This window comes from Rissa tridactyla, chromosome 2 (assembly GCF_028500815.1).
Source record: "Rissa tridactyla isolate bRisTri1 chromosome 2, bRisTri1.patW.cur.20221130, whole genome shotgun sequence".
Classification (NCBI taxonomy): domain Eukaryota; kingdom Metazoa; phylum Chordata; class Aves; order Charadriiformes; family Laridae; genus Rissa; species Rissa tridactyla.
In genome coordinates, this window is record NC_071467.1 from 116,909,325 (window position 1) to 116,931,732 (window position 22,408).

A 22,408-nucleotide genomic window follows, 5' to 3' on the forward strand; every position below is an offset into this window, starting at 1 on the left:
GGCAACGCTGTGAGGAAAGATCTCTTGGTGCACTTGGTGCACTACAGAGGTGACACAGACATGAAGGGAAAAGGGAGAGCTGTAAAGAGTGAGGAATGCCTAAAAAGCATTCAAATATGATTGGTTGTGTTTTAAGAGGAAATTAATTTTTTTTTCTGATTTACAGCTCAAAAATGAACACCGGTTTGCTGCGTACTCAACTTTTTCTTATTCATACCCAAACGCAGCCCTTGCACAGGACAGGTATTACCAGACCCCGACGCTGAGCCTTCGCAGCCTGAGTGTTAGTTTTATTGAGCTACTGTAATTCTCTTCACTTCCGAAAATCAAACTGTTAGTGCACCCTTTATTCAAACCTTTAAAACCATTAATGTCTAAGTGTTGTTTTACAGATGTCCGAGTATCTCAGGAATAGCCCATGAAAAGGATCTAAAATAAATTGTCCATGATCTTAAGTTTACTGCACACACAGAAGATTTTTAGGGCTCAGTGAAATAACAAATATCGATGTGTTTGGCTCAGATTTTGGTCTTACAAAATTAGGTAGTCCCTCTAGTCTTCTACAGGAGAAGCTAATAACATTAAAAAAAAAAAATACTCTCTGCAACTGCATCTAAGTAAATCACCTAACTACTGCATATGTAAACGAAATAGATGTTTTTATTTCTCCTACTAATTGAATACAGGAAGTACACAATTTTCAAATAGGGCTCTCCTGTTCCAATACCAGACACGAAAACTTCATTACCAGTTGTAATTACTTCCTCTTCATTATGTGGTTTATAGGTAAAGAAGGAGAGGAAGGCTACGGGTTCCATGATGGTTAATACACGTGTGGCACTCGGCAGAACAAGTGATGCTGAGTAGGCAAGGACACATGACTGAATTAGCCAGGGAACTTATATCGAGCCTTTGCCAGCTTCACACAGGTTCATGGAGGAGAGCATAAAGCACGCCAGCACACGTTTAACCTGCCAGGAACTTTGCGATGCATTTGAACCATCAGAAGGAATTTATATCCCACAAAAGCTCTGTGGTCAAACGATGAGATTTGAAGAGAAAATAAAGCAAAACCAGGAGGGGAAAAGAGGAGGAAAAGGGAACGAATTGTGGCAGGTGGTGCAGGGGAACTAAATCCTAAATAATCAGGTTGGTCAGAAAACGACTCTTGAAGCAGGGAGAGCCAGAACAAGGGAAGAGGCAATCTTCCAAATATGTTGGGGTTATTCAGGAATATAGCCATATGGTATCAGATAACACGTAAAGCAACAAGCTCATTTCTGTAGCACAGTGGTGGCACTAAGGAGTCAGGGAAACCAACATTCCAACATACCGTGTTAAGTTTCTTGCAAGAGACAAACTGGGCTGATTTCTCCTTACGTATCTTTATATGCTTACATAACCTCACAGTGCTAGCCCTGTCCTCCCCTCCCACCCTAGAAAGCGATAAACAGCACTCACTCTTGCTACCAAAAAAAATAATTAAAAAAATAAATATATATAAAAATAAAAAATACGGCACGCAGTCATGGTACAGACCAGCTTTTGTGAAAGGGAACAAGGAAAAACACAACAGTGTTGCTACTTACATTCTTGTATTGCTGGTCTTGTTGATAATTACAGATTTTCCAGTCTGATCCACATTGTGATCCATTCCAAAGTAAGCTGCCACTCTGTGCACTAACATCCTCTGATATGACGACATCTGAGGGAACTTTTTATAGTGATTACTGGAAAGAGGAAAACAAAAACACATCGATAATTACATTTCCCTCTGAGCTATAATTAAATGAAAATAGCAATACATTTGATAGTTCATTGGACAGAAGTCTAACTGAAAACTTCTCCTTTGTGCATTTGCATATAAATGTCTGCTACAAAAAGGCACACAAGAGAAAAGAATTATATTGTGAGTTTCTAATAAGCTTATTTCCATGCTGCGCTACATTGGGACAAACAAAGCTCATGCTTCGTGGTATCGTCTGAGTATTCTGTTTATTGGGAAGAACTTGTTCCCCAACGCCACACACACGCTTAGGCTCCCTGCGCAAACCACCCTGCAGATTTGCTGAGACACTGGCAACAGCTTTCTGCCTTTCTCCCAAAGGTCAGACGCAGGGCGACGCTGGAAGGATCTAGGTTGGTAAATACTCCTTTTTTCTCTCTTACCAATAAATATATTTATTTCCTCTGCTCCTATTCTGACCCTCTATTTTTTAAGGCTGCAGAAACATTTTATTACAAAGAGCATGTGGTAGCAACAATCCCTCCCACCCAAGGTCAGTTTTATTTTCCAAGGCATTAGAATAATGTAGCATCCAGGGAAACCCGCGAGGTAGCATATTTGATTGTCCTCTGCACTGAAAGCTTTACTTATATTTTTGGACCTAACTGAGTAGAGCCAGTGGAAGCCACTGAAAAATTACAATGTAATGAAAAGCCAAAGGTTTTCCTTTACGTCTAACCGTATTTTAAGCAGTACCACCACGTGTCGGGAAATAAAAGCCTGATCTTGCAGCGTGCCAGTAACAGCGCTCGGGAGCACTGTGGTCCATATGAGCGTATCCACCGCGCAGCCCCCATTGCTTACACGCACACGTGATTTAGTAACCAAGTGGGGAACGCGACTTACTTGTTGTCACTAATAAAATCAATAATTTCCTGTTCCATTTTCAAGAGTATCATTCTGTCCCTGTCAAAAAGAAACGCAAGGATTTGTAGCGTCAACTACCAATAGACATTTTAGATGAAAAAACGAATATATCAATGTTTGTAAGGCAATTTTGCAAGTGTTATCAGCCATCTCGACTGAAAATGAAACATGCTTTGCGCCCTGGCACATCTGGAGAAGACTGCAGCCTGCTTTGCTGCACCTTCGCTGACATATGTGACAGATTTAGCTCTTCCTTGAGCTCAAGGAAGGGGCTTCCAGCCACACCAGGCTGTGATCAACGCCTCGCACAGAAAGACTCTGACTGCTATGGATAGCTTTGGTCTCTTTTCACCCCCTTTTTTTTTTTTTGACAAAAAATGAGATTTCCAGCTAAGCTCGCTCTTTCATGAGGAGACCTGATACCAGGGAAATTTTCAACATTTTGTCTGAGGCACATCTTCCACGAGGCATTGATCTGCAGGCGAGAAGACTGGGCGCACCTCACCTAGTTAGAGAGAGCACAATGGAGAACAATGCCTTTGAACTATGGCTCCCAGGAGGCAATGCCGCAGCATTTCTCAGTCAAAATGCTCTGTTTTCAACTGGAAAGTCTGAGATGTTCTCTCCCCCCACCCAAAAACATTCAAAAATTTCCCCAGCACATTCCCACACCTACATTTCTGTAAGCTTGACAGACTCCATCACTCCTTAGCTCTTTTGAACTTTCTCATTTTGTGCAGATAAAACAATTCAAGGACCTTATGTCATCTATACAAAAGATTATGCAAGCTGTTAGGTACCCTATCATTCCTAGTTGTCCTATAATTGCAGAATAACACGGTACCTATTTAATGGATTCAATTGAAATGAATGTTGAAAAGCACAACGTATAAAAATGTTACAGACCCCTCCTTAGGCACTCGGAGGCAAATTTAATGTTAAAACGAGCTCGCTGCTCCAAATGAAAACTTTGGCAATATCAAAAGCAGAATTTGGCACTGCGCACAGGATTTTAATTGTGTACAACATTGCCAAAAGAAAGCTACTTTATATTCATATACAAATCTCCAACTGCAATAGTTATAATATATTACTGCTAAAATCATGTAGAGCTATCTGCAGGAAGGTAAGGACAAAGACCAGATGTCACTGAAAATTAAATCAAGCAATGGGTGACTGGACAGGTGGGTAGAAGTCGATGACTTTTTATAGCTTTTTGCTCAGTTAACAGCCTACCTCCTTTACATTTTCCCTCATAACCGTCTCCAGAACTAATAAAACACAGCGTACAGTTACAGGAATTCAGAGACCGGCAGCTATAATTTCAGGAGTGCCATCTCTAATGCAGAAAATACGTACCTGGGGTTATTCTTTAATGTGTTAATGAGAAACTCATGCAAATCTATGCCTGTTGAGTCTGTATACTCTTGACTGCAATCTGAAAGATAAAAACAAACACACGCCCCCCTCATTTATTTCATTTGAACAGTTACGATTAAGCTACGCTGTAAATCAAAATAAATTTTCCAGCAACAATCTGAAAGCATATGCTCTGAAAGAAAATGTTCATTCGGAGTTCGGCCAACAAAGACCTACGCTCAGAAGCATCGGGTGGACATTCGTGGTTCCTCTGTACTATTCTACTGAGAGTCCAGCACCAAAACTAAACACCGACAGAAAGTGCTGGTCACTTGAAAATTGTGGGAAGCCTTCAATGCCCCTCAAAACCCTGCCAATTTCTTCCTTTAAAATACTAAATAAAATTAAAAAAAAAAATTAAGAAAAAAAAAGGTTTTATTCATCAATGTCTCTTTGCATCACTTAATAAATTCTGTACACACGGAAAATGAGGCATCGTGCCGGTGGGAATACTATTTGCATTAACAGACTGAAATCCAGTGACGCCTTGAGAGTGGGCAGGTGACAGGGATGCGTGACATTAGTCAGAATTAATTGTTCAGCATTGCTATACTGCCTCACTGAGAAGTACACACAGATCCTCAGGCTGGCGTGAACTGTGAGAGCTCCATTGAAGCCAACTGACAATTCACACCAGCTGCGGATCCACACCCAGGTAGGCAATGATTATTTTTAAGAGATTACACTGCAACTCTGTACCATGGATTAATAAAAAGATTTTTTTAAAAAAATACTATACTTAGATACAAAAATATTTTCTGAAGAAGGTCTCAGTAGGTGCTAATAGTTGATTGCAATGCAGCTTAAAGGTCACGGATGGATTTCCTTACAGCATTTAAAGAGAAATTCTCCATGAGAGAAGAGCAATAGTGAAGAGGATTACTCTCTACTGCCTACATTGCACAAATGACACGCCAATATATTATCACTAATGGGGAAAAGCGTATTAGAGTCTTACACTTATTATATAATCACACATATATTTACATATATGTGTGTTTATACCAACGGGTACGTGAAGAAGAATGATTTCACATTAAAGAAAGTTAATAACCTCCAATATCGAACCTCAGCGTGGAAGGTTTCTTCACTTTCGAAGCCCGAATTTATATGAAAAAGACAACCACCAAAAAAACCCACAAAAAACCACCCAATGTCATGCATACACATTTCAGATTCTGAATTTTCTCAATGTATAAAAACACTTCTACTGTGTGTTTATATACAAATAAGGAAATGCATGCTTATAAGAATACACAATCCTTTTTATAACAGTAATTATAGCAATTTAAATATTTTTAAGTTCACCTTTCGATAACATTCTGATCTTGGTTTTTTCACTGTTTTTATCTTTATTTTTATCCTTCTCTTTTTCTTTCTCGGAGTCATCTTTACTAGATTTATCTTCTTCTTGCAAGCTAGGAAAACTTGAAAGCTGTAGTTGGATTGATTCCTGTGGGGGAAAAAAAAAAGACAGACCACTTTAGGGCCAGATTCAGTAAGCTTCCCATGGCTTCCAACCTGCAGAGATTTGCGTTAAACTACGCGTAGCTAGAAAAGCTGAAGCCAGATACATTTCTTTCCTATTTGATTTTTCTTTTTTCCCCAGGAGAATAATGGCATCCTAGACACCAAATTCTAGTGGTAAGTGTATTGCTTCCCTAATATTTGAATGCTATAAACTTTCAGTCTACCTGTATTAAAGGCACTGTATTATTCTACACTTTAGTAATTCTCACTTAAGACTCATTAGAACTGTGAAATACATTTTATGTGGGCTTTCTTAAGTAATTCTATAATTTAATCAATACTACACATGGTAAATGATCACTGATGGACAGATGTCTGAAAAACATAACTTTTTCCCCTCACTATAAAAATCCTGCAGGTTCATATGAAGTGTTTTGCATATGTAAGCACAGTATCAGCCACACTGAGCTTTCAGACTTTGACAGAAGAAGAGTGCCAGCAAGTTATAAACTCGGTTGTATACAAATGGGCTTACTAACTTATCGGGTACTTACTATTTACAGACATATGCAAATATGCCTTCAGCAAAAGGGGGGGAAATGTGCACTGCAACTTTCAAACAAGTTGTGGCAAGTGAACTTCTCCAAAGCATCACAAGTTTCATCCTCAAAAATTCAGTATTTCAGAGACTATGAGTCCCTTTGAAAGCATGCTTCAGCTTTAAAAACTTAATTAAAACCGAGAATTCCAGCTGGTTTGCAATTTCCGATTTGCTTTAAAGAACTTGTTATTTCCCACTTACAACATTACTTCACGTTGGCTTTGTTGTAACAAAACACAAATTGTTTTCTTTTGAAGTTACCATGGCATAATTTATATTTTTCAAGAAATACCAAGCTGGTTGGACAAAACTGAATGAAGCATACTTCTGTGTTCATATTCTTTTGAAGAAAAAAATGGCCAAAATAATACTATACGCTTAAGTAGTGTAAAAATGCACATTGGCATTAAGCTGTCACAAAACTCCCTGGTAATGCAGTTTTCTTTAATAGAAGAGAGTCCTGAATGCCTGATTATTTGGCATCATGGTAATGAAAAACAAATTCACCAATACTGGAGAAAATCTGAGTTTCTTGAATGATAGTGAATTCCCTTCCTTCTCAATTTTTCAAATACTGGCATACCAAAAGACCATTACAAAACTTTAAAGTAAGGGGTGGTTTTTATTTTTAAGCAACGAGACCGTTATGAATTCAAAAGATGCTTTCAATAGTTATTACAAATTTTAGGTTTCTGAATTTTTTTTGAAGAACTACAAATCAACCACCACGACACATGTAAGACAAGATCCTAACAGAACAAGATATCAGCATAAACATGCCACAGTAAGACAGAAATTCGGTAATTTCTCAGCTTAATCAGTATCGACTTTTTGTGAAGTTTGAATGTGGCACAAAAGACTTGAGATGAAAAGCACTGTAAAAGAGAAACAGAGCCCTGGAGCCAAAATTTAACCTGAACTGCTGTCCTTAATCCCTACTCCTGCTAGTTTTGGCGAAAAACTGAGCATACAGAGGGAAAGAGTGGGAACTCCTGGTCGTTTGAGATAAGGATACATAGGAAAATGTTTGCTAACCTGCTCCGTTGCACTCAAGAGGCCTAACGTTATGCCTGCTTTCTTTCACTTCAAATGGCAATTCGATTTCTCATTCAAACAACAAACTTTGGATCAACCACTGCCAAAAGACCCTGAAGGATAACTCTGATTCCCTGCGCTGCCCGGAGCAGAGCGACTATGCCGCTGGCTTTTCAGAACAGGAGAAAAATGTAACTGGCCATGCTATTCCCAGGACATTAATCCTAACCTTCACGGTGGTTAAAATGCACTTATGAAAAGAAAAACAAGAGACTTTACACATAAGCACACATATGAACATACAGGAGATACCGTCTTACATGTAACATAATACTTATATATTTGCACTAGAAGAAAAACACAAAAGGGCTGTAGAGTCGTGAAAGCAAGCTACTGTATATTTTCTTAGATTTTTATTGATTTTTCTCAATAATAAAATACAATGTTAATAAATACATTGATACAAGGTAAGTATAGTGAACAACAAAATAAATGTTCAAATTGCAATAATACACTTCTTGGTCAATAGTATAACATTAAAGGCAACATTCCTTTTAAGTAAGGACATAGTGAACCATCAGGTAAGCGTTCAAGATCAAGTAATACAGGTAAACAAGTTTTTTCCCTATACAGGAAAATGAAGGCAAGTATTCAAATATAAATACAAACATCAAGTCTGCAGTACAATCCATACTCAGTAGTTCTGGCAATGTACTGTACATTCTCTGGTAATTAATTCCCTGTGCTTTGTAAACCATTAAGATAAAATAATAATTTTTAAAAATAAAATAAAATCCAAACCGAAAATAAGCTTTTTCTCCTCTAAAGTGAAAGCAAAGCAATTCGGTTGGCACAAAACTTCCTGTGTCCTTCAGCCAGTCCAAGGAGGAGCCTGCAGGTCCAGCTTCCCATGGCAAAGCTGAGCCGCACTCATTAGTAAAATGTCTGCGACAGCAGAAGCGCAATTCCTATCTAATTAATTACACCAAGCCAATTGTGTCTTTAGGAAATGAATGCTGGGGTCCAGGGAGGAGTTTTATCTCCCATAATTGTTTTGATATGGTCAAAGAAATCTTTGCCGTGGCTGGGCAAAGTCCGGTAAGACCAGAGGCTGCGTGGAACGGGACCCCCTCCTCTGCCTGGCGTCGGGGTGCAATCCGGACAGGGATTTTTACCTCAAAACCTGCCAGTTTCTCTGACGTTTAATACAGGTCCTGTGCAGTACATTATCAACTACCATGCGGTGCTTAATACAATCTCTTTATATTATTCTCCTTCTCATTCTCCATTAAACAATAGAAAATACAAATGAAAGCAGAACAAAAGCCACGCATCTTGAGTAACGCAAGTTAAGCAGAAAGCGTATACCTACAACAGAACAACTGATCAAATAACCTGCCCGTCTACTGCATAAGCATCATTGTAGAGCAGTAGAACATGCAGACGTTCCCCTGCTAAACAACCTGGGTTTTGGTCTTTCAAAAAAAAAAAATTAAAAAAAATAGAAAAACCTCTCCATACTTCTGAGCTAAGAGGAGAGTTGGATTTGTTTCGTTTCAAGTCAATAGAGGAAACAGTGAGAAAGTACACTTAAATGTGATTTTTTTGTTTTTGTGCTAAGCTCACAAGAAGTCACTTGCTCAAGCTCTCTCGATGGCTGATCTCATTTGCACATAAATATCTCATAAATTATAGGCAGCGCTCGTGATATTTTGGTTTTGTTTTTTTGTTAAGCCTTGCTCTTACCAGGCAAGCAAAGAAGAGCATTTGAGGTTTTTACTTTTGCTTTTTGGGGCATTTTTTGAAGTTAGCCTACAAAGACTGCCACCAGTGTTACTGTCCGAGGTGAGGGGTGCAGGGGACAGAACTCTACCAGCTGCTGGGAATACAACACTACCAGTACAGATAAACTCAAATACACGCTTTTCAATAGCAGAAAATCTACACCAAGAGTTTAGAAAATGAATGCCACTCAGTTGGAGGCATCCTTGGCTCTACCAAGGTATTTTAGAGAGCAAAAGATCTGTGTGTTTTATTTGAAGGGGGACACTTGATATGAACTGGAGTCTCAGAGGAACCAGAAACCAGAGCATATTCATAACAGTATCTGGTGCAGCCTCGAAAGAGAGCGCCTTAGAGAAAAGAGCATATATTAATATTCTTTTTGATTGTTACTATCTTTTTAATTTTTAAAATCTGAATTCTTTTGAATTCTTTTCCATTTGCTGAAATTTTCAGGGGGTCTGGAAAAAAAAGCAAACAACACCCTGTGATATAGTATAAAACTAGTATTTCAAAATAAAGTTCACGCTAAACCAGATAACTTCACAAAAACGTGTTCACTGCCGGATGTAATTTTTCCCCCAAGAAAGACGTTGTTAAATGCCCAATTAAGTAACACAATCATGCAACTGAACATGGAGGTCAACCATGCACCTAACGGCAATGATTGCAAGTGTACCTGATTATCATGAATATTCTCCGCTCCCGGGCGAGGGGATGATTCTTCACACACAGCAAGACTCCGCACAAGTTTTCCCTTAGCTCCTGACTGAATAAGAGAGAGAAAACAAAACAGAGAACACTACTACTGACCCCAAGTCACATAAGCTGCTCACATCATCGGTCCCTAAATATCCCAAGTAACTACTACCCACCCAGCCGGCAAAACTGTATCTGCCTTCGATGCGGACAGAAGAGGATTCTAAGCAACACGACATTTGCCACACAGGGGAGGCAGTAGCTTTCTTTTTGGTTTTACTCACTTCTGCCACAGTTCACTCACTTCCACCAAAAAAGGTCACACTAACGAATAGATAATCCAGCACTGAAGGTAATTTAACATAAAGTTAAACTCAAATGTTCCTTCCGGCATTTGGTTTTGAGTTTTTTGCTTGTTTGTTTTGTGGGGTTTTCCCCCCCCCCCCCCTTCTTCTAACAGTATTATATCTAAGGAACACAGACAATAAAAGGTGCAAGTTTTTTGAATCTGCACTTGGAAAATTAAAAGAAGGTTTTGGGGATTTTTTGGTGTTCCTAGAAGGCTCCTTCCCCCTGCCCCCCTCCTTAGGGAGCTAGTCAGTCTCTGCTTCTTTATGTCAAGATTAGTCCGTTAAAATAAAATTCAAACAAGAACATTAATTACTAAAGCAAAAGGAATGAGCTTTTCCCTTCCCCAGTGGCTCACAGAAGCACACATCCTGTCTAACACAAGCACACAGGGAGCCCAGCAGCGTAAACGATGGATAAATAAAGGGGAGCTTGACACATTTTACCTAGAGGAAGTCCTCTGGCCTTTGTGAAACAAGATTATGGGGTAACGGGGAGGAAAAAAAAAAAACCACCCACCACCACAAACAAACCAACCCCAACCACCACACAAGTGATGAAGGCCATCATTTCAACTGCTGACAAATATTTATTGAAATTCTTTATCTTTCCATGGCACGCAATTCCAAACAGAGATGGACCCTTACCTTAGATCTCTTTTTCTGCTGGTTCTGATTTGCACCTCGTTTCTGGTTACAGCAAAAAAAGAGAAGCAGTTATCACTTCAGTGGAGAACGTGCATGACAAAAGAGCATTACCAATGAACAGAGAGACTAAATCACTCATAAATGATATTTTAAACAGTCATTGACTGCAAAAACAACTTCCCCAATCCCAGTCTGGAAAGCAGGGAAAAAACAAGAATCATCTCTGCTCGGCTTTATTCGTTTTAAGAACAGGTATAAAAAAAACGACAAAAACACACTGCACAGTTTTCCGTAATCTTGAATACAATAAAAATGTAAGAAAAGGCATACTTAAGTAAACGCTCCCCCTCTCCAAATTCCTCTTAAATTGTAGTCTCCCCCTTTATTTTTATATTCGATTGAGCAAAAAGGATTAAAACCCCCTCATCCGATAAAGTCTTCTTATCAAATTACCTTCTTAGGCTTTGCATAACAACTTTTTGTTGGCAGTAACACCTACAAACCAAACCACACATTAAGTAATTATTCATTAGTATTACCTGTAAATTCATGAGATCAAGGTAGTTTTCTAAATCCCCAAAGAGGGAAAACAGTCAAGTATTTCACCAAGCTTTAACACAGACATCTAGGAATTAACTTCTCAGAAAATTTAATAACATGGACAGCAGCCTAAAGAGCTTGAAAGGTATAACAAATAAAAGCGTTTATTTTATAGAGAGATAAAAGGACCCAAAAAAAAAGAATTAAAAAAAAAAAAGAGACAGAGTTTCAAAATTATGAAAATTAAGAGAGGAAAAATGGGGGAAGCATAGGCAATGAAAGAGATCATAGAAATGGAAAGGCAATGGCAACACATTGATATTTAACGCACCCATTCACCATTCCAGTCTTACCTGCACCTCTGTCTTGGCATCGCTCAGCTTCTCCTCCTTCTCCTCTACTTCCGAGCTTTCAGATTTATTAAGGATACAGTTGTCCGTGTTCCCTTCGGAGATGACAGTCTCCTGCTCTTTCGCAGCTTCCTCTGCTGTCTCCTGGTTTGATTTACCTTGCTCAGACATTCTTCCAGACAGAAATTAAAATAACAAGATTTGGTGACCTGAAAGGTCAAGATATCACAACACAAACACACAAAAAAACACTAGGGGTGAATTTTGTTGTTATGGTTTTTTTTTTTCTTTTTTTTTTTTTTTTAAATTCTCAAGCCAGTCATTTAATTTCCTTTGTTAAACGAACCAAAATACGCAGCTCGGGAGCGGAAGGCTATGTAAGTCCCAGCTGAAGAGAGGTACTGAATCGACAATACTGGATAACAGCAGAATAGTGTCAGGTTAAACAGGCAGAGAGCTCCAATCTAAGCAGTCTTGGAGAGGAGATTTAAGGTAAGGTGCTGAGACTCCCCAGCCCCATCTCTCCCACTTCAGCCCTGGGACTGCAGAGGTGCAGGCAGGGACGGTGAGGGACTCTCTGCTACAGAGCTCAGCGGTACCAGGCAGGAAGGACCCAGTCAGAATTCCAGGTCTCTGGCATCTCAGCGCTCCCCTCCTCTTGATTTCCCCCCTACTCCCTTTTTCTTTTTTTTAAATAAAAAAAGAATAGCCAAACAAACACACAGAAATAAAAAAAATGTGAAGAACAACACTGGTTTTAGCACTCAACCATGGGTTTTGTACATAGCAGAAGCCTATGGTGCTCACTACCATTTTAAATATCTATAGATTTGAAGAGGTCATAATTCAATGTAAATATGAAATCTAAATTTATCAATAAAGCTCTCAGGGTCAACGTTTTCAGGCATCAAACTGACAGCTCCATTATTAAAATCCTAAGCCTCTTCCCAAACCCCATGTCACCCTCCAGCACTATGAAAATCCTACAGGAAGCCCTTGGCAGGTATTTCTAATGAAGATATCTTAACTGAACTGCATTTAGTCTCAGCTCACAATGGGTTGTTGTACAGAAGCTTTAAAGGCTTTTCAAAGTTAAAGCCTATTATTATTTTCTCTCTCATTTCTCTCTCTCTCTCTCCCCCCCCTCAGCTCCCTCCTGAAGCCTCCCCCACTGATCAATTGTCAAATGAGACTCATGAATAATTTAACTTTTCTTTCCCCATCCATTTGGCTTAAGAAGCATCTTCAGGAAAAACAACTGCGGTTGAGAAAGGGAGTTAGTTCAGAAAGGGTCTTTTGCAACACCTTTCCACTTCTCAACAACGCAACGCTGCCTACTAAGCAAAACCACACTTTGCCATGTTTCTTTTTACAGCTTGTAATTAACATTCAACAGATCTGGTATCACCTACCTTTACCTTTTTTTAAGTTATGTTTTAAGTGAAAAAAATAAGATCTACTGAGTTTTAAAAACTTACTTCTTCCAATTTTTGCTTTCGTTTTGACACTGTAAGCAAATAAAATAATAAACCCTTTCCTACGTAATCTTCCCATTTAAGGGGGACTGTGGATTTCACAAGAAACGAAGCTACATGCTTCCTAAATCAACCAACTGGAATAAGCAGCTCAGAAATTCACTCACAGTAAGTCAACTCAAGCTTCAAGCTGTTCTCCTTCCTCCCACTGCCCTCCCCAGGAAGTCCCACGGTATTGGCCGTTCTGCAGTTACAACTGAAAGTTGAAGCGCTTTGCTAAAAATTCAAACCACGACGAATGGCAAGACCTGAAACTGGTCTGTTTAACAACCCTCAATTTGTTAAGGATTTACATCAGGAAATGCACGTGCATGCACAAGTTCTTCATGGGCATATTACCCCCCGCGTCTCACCTACACGCTTACACAGTGTTCACAAAAACAATGACACTCATCGTTCACCAGCTGCACCAAAGAAGCCATTTACCTGAAAAACTGCTATAATTCCCACCGTCTTTCTAGCGTCTTCTGTTGCTCTTCGCTGGCAAAGTCCACACAAATGATCAACGACAACGTGAGTCCCATGTCCCCATTAACAGTTCAGAGCGCCAATCTCCATGTGGTCCTTCAGAGAGTTTGACGGATCATAGTCAACCTGGAAAAAGACGAAAAGTAAGTAACAACGGTCACGATCATGGTACAAGGTAAGGATGCAACAGATAGGACCAGATTTCTAACACTAATGACCAGCTTCAAGCAAATCACTTTCACAGCTTGATCCAGCTCCACCTGTCTCAAAACTGCCTGCTTCTTCTCTAATGAAGGCTAGAGCCGGCTGTTCAAGTCATAACAGCTCCTACGCAAGGAGCTAAAATTAACAATTGCATTATGCACTGAAGATTACTCATTTCAATTTTAACCTTTTTTAGTGAATTCCAGCACTTTTCATTAAAAAAAGCATATATACATATTTATATAGAAGCTCATCTGTTTGCTTCAACAGAAATCAATGAGGGTATGAGGAAAAAGGACTTGCCTGCTTTGTAACTACGGCTTCTGCTCCAATTAAAATTTCAATAGTCAAACACTATTGAAAAAAGAAGCTGGGTGGGTGCTTTTAGAAAGTGACCTGCTTTGCCAGGGTAGTGAATCTAGATGTTCATTCAATAAACTGAATAAAAGTTGAAATGCTCAAGAACGGGAGGAGGAGAAAGAAGAAATCCTATTCACCGAACAACAGCCACCGGGAAAACTTTCTTTTGAGGCACTGTATGAGGAGGAAAAAGGAGATCTCCAGGTTACAGTTTGGAAGATAAACCTGAAGAACGAGTTGCCTCAGCAATGCAATTTATGCTCTTCACGAAGATCGCATTTGCCAGCTGAATAGCTGATCTGACAGAAAAGGAGCATTTTGGGATGAGTCGGACTGATTTACAAAGCCATGGCCCTGTGCCGACTGTCTTGATACAGCAGGCACCTCTTCTCAAGGCTTGCATGTGAATCACAGTTGAAGCAATTAGTGCAAATACACAAAAACAGCAAACGGGAGGAAACATGCATCATTCTACTTGGAGAAAAAAAAAAACAAAACCAAACCACAGCAAAACTGAAAATCATCTCGCTCTAATATGAGACTCCTTGTTTCTGAGGCACATTTTAAACTGCACATGTTTGCAATTGCTGTACAGTATGTGGCAGCGCACTAGAACTCAGCACGTCAAAAGAGCTGAATTTCATGCGCCAAAAATGGAATTTAGCCTTTCACAAAAATCAAGTCCTGCTCTCTCTGGGAGCTCAAGTGCACAGAGGAGACCAGCAGGCAGCTATATAAACTACCACTATCAGCCTGCAAATTTATACACATAAAAATATTTCTTTTCCTCAAACCACTTAATAATTTGTACAGAGGAATACAAAGTAAGTCTTCCACTCGCTTTTAAGTGTTTCTTGTAGGACGTTTTCAGAAATTGCATCTCATTGACAAGCACAGGATCATGATGGGAGTGGTGAAGGAACAATATGGAAAATTATGCCCAAGCACTCAAGCACATGCAAATGTATTTCATGGAGCCAATACTTAGAGAGAAGAAAGTTAATAAACCACAGACTTAAAAACTTTTAACCCTTCCATTAACGCTTTCCCTCACGCCTCCAAAAGAGAGACAGGAGAAGAAAAATAAGAAGTATCAACCAAAACCAACCACAAAGCAAAAAACCCAAGGAAATACAGTGCATTACAGTTTCACCTGGAAAACAGCCAGCCAGGATATAGATTGCTGCAAATCGTAACCCTCCAAAACTAACTAAAAAACAGATAGCTGTATCAAAATCAGGACACACAAAAAAATAATTTCAAGATTCTTCAGTATTACCATGTGTCACGGATTAACTATTCTTAAGACAAACAGAGCAAAACAAAAACCAGACAATAAACCAACCAAAGAAAGGGTATCGTATCCAGCAAGCGAAGAGATCTGCCAAGACTCCAATAAACAGCATTTCTGGTCTTGTGCCACAGATGCTCAACATAATCTTATCACGCTTTACCAAAGACATATTTCTTCATAAACTGAGTTCCCTATATTGTTACATTTAAGATCGGATGCCAACATCATTTTTCATTGGCAATATACAAGACGACCATAGAATCTTAAATTAAAACAACAAAAAAACCCCCATAAATTTCCCCAAGAAAACATAAGCAAGTGGAAAATAAGCTTACAGTGTGCAGCTACCATTTTTCAAACCCACAATGACAACGTTTCTTGGGATGGTTCTTTTTAAAAATGCTTCATAATTATCTTCTGAGGGAAAAAAAAAATGGCAGGAAGAACTGAGACATATAGCAGTCACAACCGAGTGCTTCACCTTCCTCAATATAAATTTCCTCCTCCTCCATTAGGCAATTTACAAGTCATGACTAATCATTTACATACTACAATACGTAAAATACACTTCTGGTTGTTTGGGTGGGTTTTCAAAAGGACTCAGATTTCTATAAAATGCTTCAGGGGGAGTATAAATAGCAAAGAGGAATCAGTCAGAAAATAGCCATTAAGAGTAAGACGTTCTGACTGAAAATACGTCTCGGTTTCTCGCACGTTTCCAGGATATCTGGTTATTCAGTGATGAATTCACTTTTTACTATTCTCAGTCCTGCAGTGACAGCACTGCTATGGAAAAACATACTGGATTGTTCTCTTTCTCGCACATCAACAGAAATGTCAGCGATGATTTGACTGTCAAAACCTTCAGTACCGAAGTGACGCAAAAGGCTGAACAAATGCACTTGTGTTTTTGATCCTCAGGTAGAAACTGCAAAGCTTGTTGCTAGGCAAAAGCCACCTTCTTTATTTGCAAGTGAGCAAAATTTCATAGGGGTGTGGGATCTTAGAAGTGGTCTACAAGAGCTTGCGGAAAAATGTCACACTAATTCCTTAACGCAACTCAAGTATTGCACACTGCAATGCAACAGAAAATACAGGTGCCCACCAAGCCATTTGTAGAACCATTTTAATGGAAATATAATCTGTACAGAATTTATAAGCACCAGGTGATCAGTATACAGTATGGGATGTAAATGCTGTGGTTTTTTCTTAAACTGCTTTCTTTATTCACAGGATTTTAACTTTAGAAGCCAAGGGTACTACTGAGCTTAAGCAGCTACTGCCAGTGCTCAAAGAGAAAGGGATGGAAGGTGCGAATGGTCACATACGTTCGTATAACACATACCACGCAGATTCTAAGAAAAGTCTGTGGGAAGGAATACACTTAATTTAATGCAAGAGTTTAAAAACTATCCCCAGAAGAAGAGCTGTCAAAAAAAGCACAGAACAGAAAAACGAGCAAAGACATCAGAAAGTCCTCCTCAATGAACACCTGATAGCTGACCATCAACTGAAATTAAACAGAGAGACATCTGACAAAACCCTAAGAGCCCACCACAGAAGAGTAAGCCCTTTACGTATTATGCATCAGGAAATGTTTTGACGGTCTCAAAGGTATCACATACTGAAGCAGGAATTTTGAGATCCTTATGCTCCAGTGAGTATCAACATGTCCTCTCTCAGAAGAGAAGATAAGCAGCCAAACAGCATACTCTTAACCGAGAGCAGGCAGCAGCAGTCAGGACTAAACCCTGCCAGGGTAAATCCCAAGGTGTTTTTTTCCAAATAAAGCTGCTAAGCATAGAGGTAAAATCATTTGAGTCTGAACAGCTCCTGTAACTAAAAATTGGCTGATTGTCAACATCAGGATCCTTCTCATCCCATAGTGATGAATGGCTTGCAGGTACAAGCCCGCGAGCTGAAAGCAGAGATGTCAGTCATGACTTCCACTACGTGATATATACCTTACCGCTTTGACTCATTATTGCTAACTAACTCATCAGATTCCTGGAAACCACTAGAAACAGTCTGTGGCATTATGTTAAGATTATCAGTACATACAGCCCTCAGTGTTGCCAAACTCTTATGGCTTAAAGCACGTGCTTCCTGTTATTTAACATTTACTTAAAAATTCCCATTCCTACCATCAAGCAAATCTATGAAAATCTCAGGTTACACACTGAAAACCACGAACTTCAGCTCCCTGTGGTGGCTTCGAAGAAAATCTTCTTGATATGAAACCTATTATACCCAAAAAAAGCCCCCCAAAACTACCAAACCTCAAAAAACTACCGCCCCACCACCAAACCCCAAAAAGGCAAGTAAATCCTAAAAGTTTTAGTTTGAAGACACTGCTACTCGGTTGTCAGCCCTAGTCACCAGGACCTACATCATTAGGCTGGGTACTCTGTGCTCCTTCTCACTGTTTTCACACCTTACCCACAGAAATACACACAGGCAGCTGGATGTCCAGTTTGCTGCTGCATATTATCATAGCAGGATAATAATCCACGCCAGCTCTCACACCAAAATGCTTTAGTATGAAAAATAAATTTAAAAATAACATAAAAATCAAGGCTGTGAAATATGTAGAATCCTACAAGTTCACTGGTTGTTAAAAGACTGAAGACTAACCCTCAAAAAGCAAGGGCAAATAATACTTTTAAAGGAAACATTTGAAGCCTGATTTTATCTCCAGCCTCCTCTTGTGTTCGCTTTGTCCCCTCTTCATCATTGCTACAGAAACAGATAGAGTGATTGCCTACATTTTCTGCTCCTACGTGCCACAGACCTCTTCAGGTAAAAGGTTATTTAGACTCATTTACTGTTGGCACTTTAATAAAGACTGTCAGCAAATGCAATTTTTTTTCCCCAGGAGTTACAGAAACATGGGCATCTGTGTACAAGCAAGAATGCAGAGGCCACTGACCCACCTTACGCAGACCAGCAAACAACCGTCAGTGGGAACGGTGGGCAAATTTGATGAAAACAGAGCAGATTGACATATATTGGATCAGGCTTCAGATCCTACGCAATGACCAGTTGCCTTTTAAAAGAGGCAACTAGATGATACGAGGAGCAGCATCCCAGCTAAAGCCTCTATCTTGGAATTGCACTGGCTTTCCTCCCAACCTGCATGTGAAATCCAGTATTTATAAATTACAGCAAGGACAAAAACAGTCTAACAACAACAACAAAAAAAGCCCTCCAACAAACAACTAGAAACAAAGCAATTCTTTGTGTTTTACACTTGATTCCTCTTTTTCAAAAGGATCCTCTTGCTCCTAACAGATTGCCACCAATATTTTCCACTTTAATCCCCTGTCAGAAGACCTCATGTCAATGTCATCATCTTCAGCCAAGTAATAATGATGATGTTCCCTCTAGCTTGTTATATTTCTGCAAAGCTAGAAGCTTTACCCGGGAAAATAAACATAGATGGCCCATAGGGAGAGCCTGTTTTGTTTTAATACTTAAGAAAAGGCTCAAAAAAAAATGCTCTTTTATCTGTCACAATGACCATTTGAAGTCTTCCAGGATCAGCATGAAAAGATATGAGGCTTTGAGTGATCTGGCTAATAAATGTCAATCACGCAAGTTTACCAGGAACAGAGTAACACCCAAACTTTTAACAAGCTAATCCGATGTACAAATCGGCACCCTTGGAATGAGTTGCTTGCTTTCGCCCAGCCTTCAAAACAGCCTTGCGCATTTCAAACACCTAATGCCGATTTGTATCTCATTCCCAGACACAAGCCTGACAAATTTCCCTAAAATCAAAGTCATTAAAATCAGTGGTTTGACTGTTAGGTGGTGCAAAACAGCACAGCTCCTGTGAGTCCAAACAGAGACACAGTGGTTCCCAGCCATCCTTTCAATGCACACAAATCTCCTCGCAATACACAGAAGTCGTTTTCCTCAAATCCTGTAATGAAAACAATAGCCAACACAGGAAAATACACAATTCAAAGGGAAACGGGGACTGAAACTCATTTTCCCAGATAATCAGGCCTATTTCTCAGCTATCAAAAATAACCGTATCATGAAGTCCTCTTTAGAGACTGATAGCTTTACTTTAAGATTAGAGGGGGTCTGGGGAGGATGCTCTAGTAATCTTACTGTAAGGACATTCAAGAACCTCACTGCCTTGCCACGACACCTTCTCCATTACCCCACTGTATACGTCAAATACTTTGTACATTTTTCTTCTTGTGCCAATAGTTTTTCTTTATTTTAAATAGCTTTCCCAATTTCTCAATATTCTCCCCGTGGGAAAATAACTGCATGCCATTTCATTATTTCCTGTTAGTTTTAAAGAAGCCGACTCCCTTTAATCGCTGGCTAAACAGGTGTACGCTATTTCCATTACTACCTACATCTAGTCTAATTTTTATCAATTGATGGTCTGCTTCAACATTTCCTTACATCTCTCTCATGCTCTTCCTCCACCAGGACTGCACTCTGTGCCTACAGACGTTCTCCCACCCATTGATGCCCAGCGGTCAACTCATCATGGATTTACATCATGGTAAATGCATGGAGCTCTGTTTTCGCAACCACTAAAACCAGTTTAAAGACAGCGAAATATCGTAAGGATATCCCAGAAGGAATACTGTCATTTCAGCATGGAACACTGATCAACAACACTGCATAAATGAGCCTGGGCTGCCCACTGAGGGGTCTCCACTGCGCTGAGGGCGGCCAGAGCTACTGCAGAGCCTGGGAGCCGTCACAGACTGAAGTGGTGGGACTGCAGGCATCCAGCACAGTCTAGGTGAGAAAGTTCAAGCCATTTGTGGTACGCCATGATACGCTGTTATACATAACGAAATGTGAAATAATATATAGTTTCCATTCATTTTAATTTGAACTATATAAATATTAGTTTAATGCAGGAGTTCTTGAAACATTTTTTGTTTCTCTAAGTCAAGCTATCCCCTCTCTTCCTTCCTTCAGTGCCTTCTCATTGACATTTCTATCCTCTCAGGTAACACGGATTAAGTCCATTTTGCTTTACGCACAGGAACTATAAGCCCAATTTAACCTATTTCTTTACTCAGTTCCTCCTACAGCTTAAGGACTTTACTAGAAAACCCGAGCACCACAAGGCTACATTTTGAAGGATACACCCCTTTGAAGAATTGGGTCTATGCAGACTGCAGGTAATAAACGAGTGCCCAGCCGAGCCATCGTGCCTCATCCGTTAATAACCAACTGTGCCAAACACAAACCAGTTGAGTTCAAGGAGGAAAAAAAAAACAACCCAAACCTAAACTAAACAAAGAAAACAGTTTTGTACACTACTAACAAGTCTTTGCACAAAACATTCTGGGCAGCTTCTCCCAAAGGAAAAGTTTTATTAATTTTTTTTTTTTTTAAATGCACAATGCTCAGGACATGGATGACCCATAACTTACGACCAATTGCTTTACACTTCTTCCAACATCACCAGTGGATGGAGGCATAACCACAACCAAAATACAGCAGGAATGGACCAAGTATCACCGAGTCTCACATATGCTTTTCCTGATTTTTCCCTTTCCTAATGTATATAATGGCCCCTATATTTCATCCCGCCATTTATTGACAAATTAGGTGCATTTTCAATAGCACTAGCTTAATTGGCAAACCCAGAAAGAAAATAATTGCTAACAGCAAAGCAGCATTATGCTGATGAAACAGACCTGCGCTTAACCACTAGAATTGCCTTAGCGGACAAACACCGACTGCAAAACAGCAAAAAGCTTCCACACCAGAACTGAAAGAAAAAAACAAAACAAAACAAAACATTATTTCCCCAAAAAAGTCTCTTTTGATTACTGGAATTAAACATAGTAGGAAAAATTCCTATTTTTCCCAATATCATTTTCTGAAACAAAAATAGCCTGCAGCTGAAGAAAAAATTTTCTTTCTGGAACAAAAAAAACCAAAACAAAACACAAACCAATGCAATCCATAAATCTGTATAAGGTTTAAAAAAAACCAAACCAACAAAATGAACCCCACCATACATTATATTTCCCCACCCATTTAAATTTGCTGCTTGGAAACTATGCAAATGTACTCTCCATATTCAAAGACAATTGCTATCAAGCTTGTTTTAATCCAGAGTAAATTTTCCAAGCTCATATTCCAACCAATTTGTAGTTACAGCTCAAGTCCTTTCTATCAAAGGCAACAAAGACTAGACCCTTTGAGAGTTCCCAATACAAGATTATTATTTGAATATATTATTTTATTTATTTATCTTTATCTGTGCTTATCAGAAAATATGTTGGAATACAAAAGCTTAGCCGATGGCTTCTTTTGGATATTAATAGACTTAGGAGAGCAACATCCAGTGAGAACATAGACAAAGGCTCATCAGTTAAGCTTGTTTTGCTAGACGCCACAATTCTGCCTAAAATCTTGCAAGAGGTACAGGTAAGATTTTGGCAATTTTCAACCAAATCTGGAGATGCTCCTTGTTTTTAACTTTGAATCTCCTGAGAATGACTGCTTTTTCTTGTTAGATGCACATCCCCCTGTTTTCTCATTGTTTGAGGCACTTCTGAACAAAATTAAGGCAGAGGCATTATCTTACTGGCCTAATATTACGAACACACATAATAGATATAAATATTTATATATACATATATATATAAATTGTACATTTTATGTATTTAATTTATATATCTCTACATTTTAATATATGCATATTTGTATTTTAGGTAAACACATTAATCCCATTTCGTTGGTCGCATTTTGGCTGGTCTCAGGCAATGCAGTTAAGTAGTAAATACCGCACATTACAAAAAGAAGCCTTAAGCATGCTATACATTGTATTCAGCACTCCATATTGCCATGGTTTCAAAGGAGAGTAAAGAAAAATGCCAATTCTATGCGTAAATTAGAAGTTGAAGTGCCTAATGATTAAATACATGTTATAAAAGCCAATGAAACCATTACACATTTCTGTGCAATACTCCAAGCACTTAAGTGCCAGGTATCCTCAGCTTATGCT

At 39.2% G+C, this 22,408-nt stretch overlaps 1 protein-coding gene across 15 annotated transcripts in view; it reads right to left on the reverse strand.

Moving 5' to 3' along the window:
* The window catches only part of ARPP21 (cAMP regulated phosphoprotein 21), a 200,057-nt gene that overhangs the window by 91,045 nt on the left and 86,604 nt on the right, over positions 1–22,408 (reverse strand). For 13 of the 15 annotated variants that reach the window (XM_054190882.1, XM_054190881.1, XM_054190880.1 and 10 more), the window contains 9 exons: positions 13,506–13,673; positions 11,548–11,753; positions 11,108–11,149; positions 10,655–10,696; positions 9,640–9,729; positions 5,381–5,525; positions 4,013–4,091; positions 2,633–2,692; positions 1,590–1,730 (listed from right to left, as the gene is read on the reverse strand). In XM_054190882.1, coding sequence (XP_054046857.1) covers positions 1,590–1,730; positions 2,633–2,692; positions 4,013–4,091; positions 5,381–5,525; positions 9,640–9,729; positions 10,655–10,696; positions 11,108–11,149; positions 11,548–11,715 — 767 coding nt within the window. In that variant the 5' untranslated portion in view covers positions 11,716–11,753; positions 13,506–13,673. The remainder of the gene's footprint in view (positions 1–1,589; positions 1,731–2,632; positions 2,693–4,012; positions 4,092–5,380; positions 5,526–9,639; positions 9,730–10,654; positions 10,697–11,107; positions 11,150–11,547; positions 11,754–13,505; positions 13,674–22,408) is intronic. The other 2 variants (XM_054190877.1, XM_054190879.1) reach the window with 2 other exon arrangements.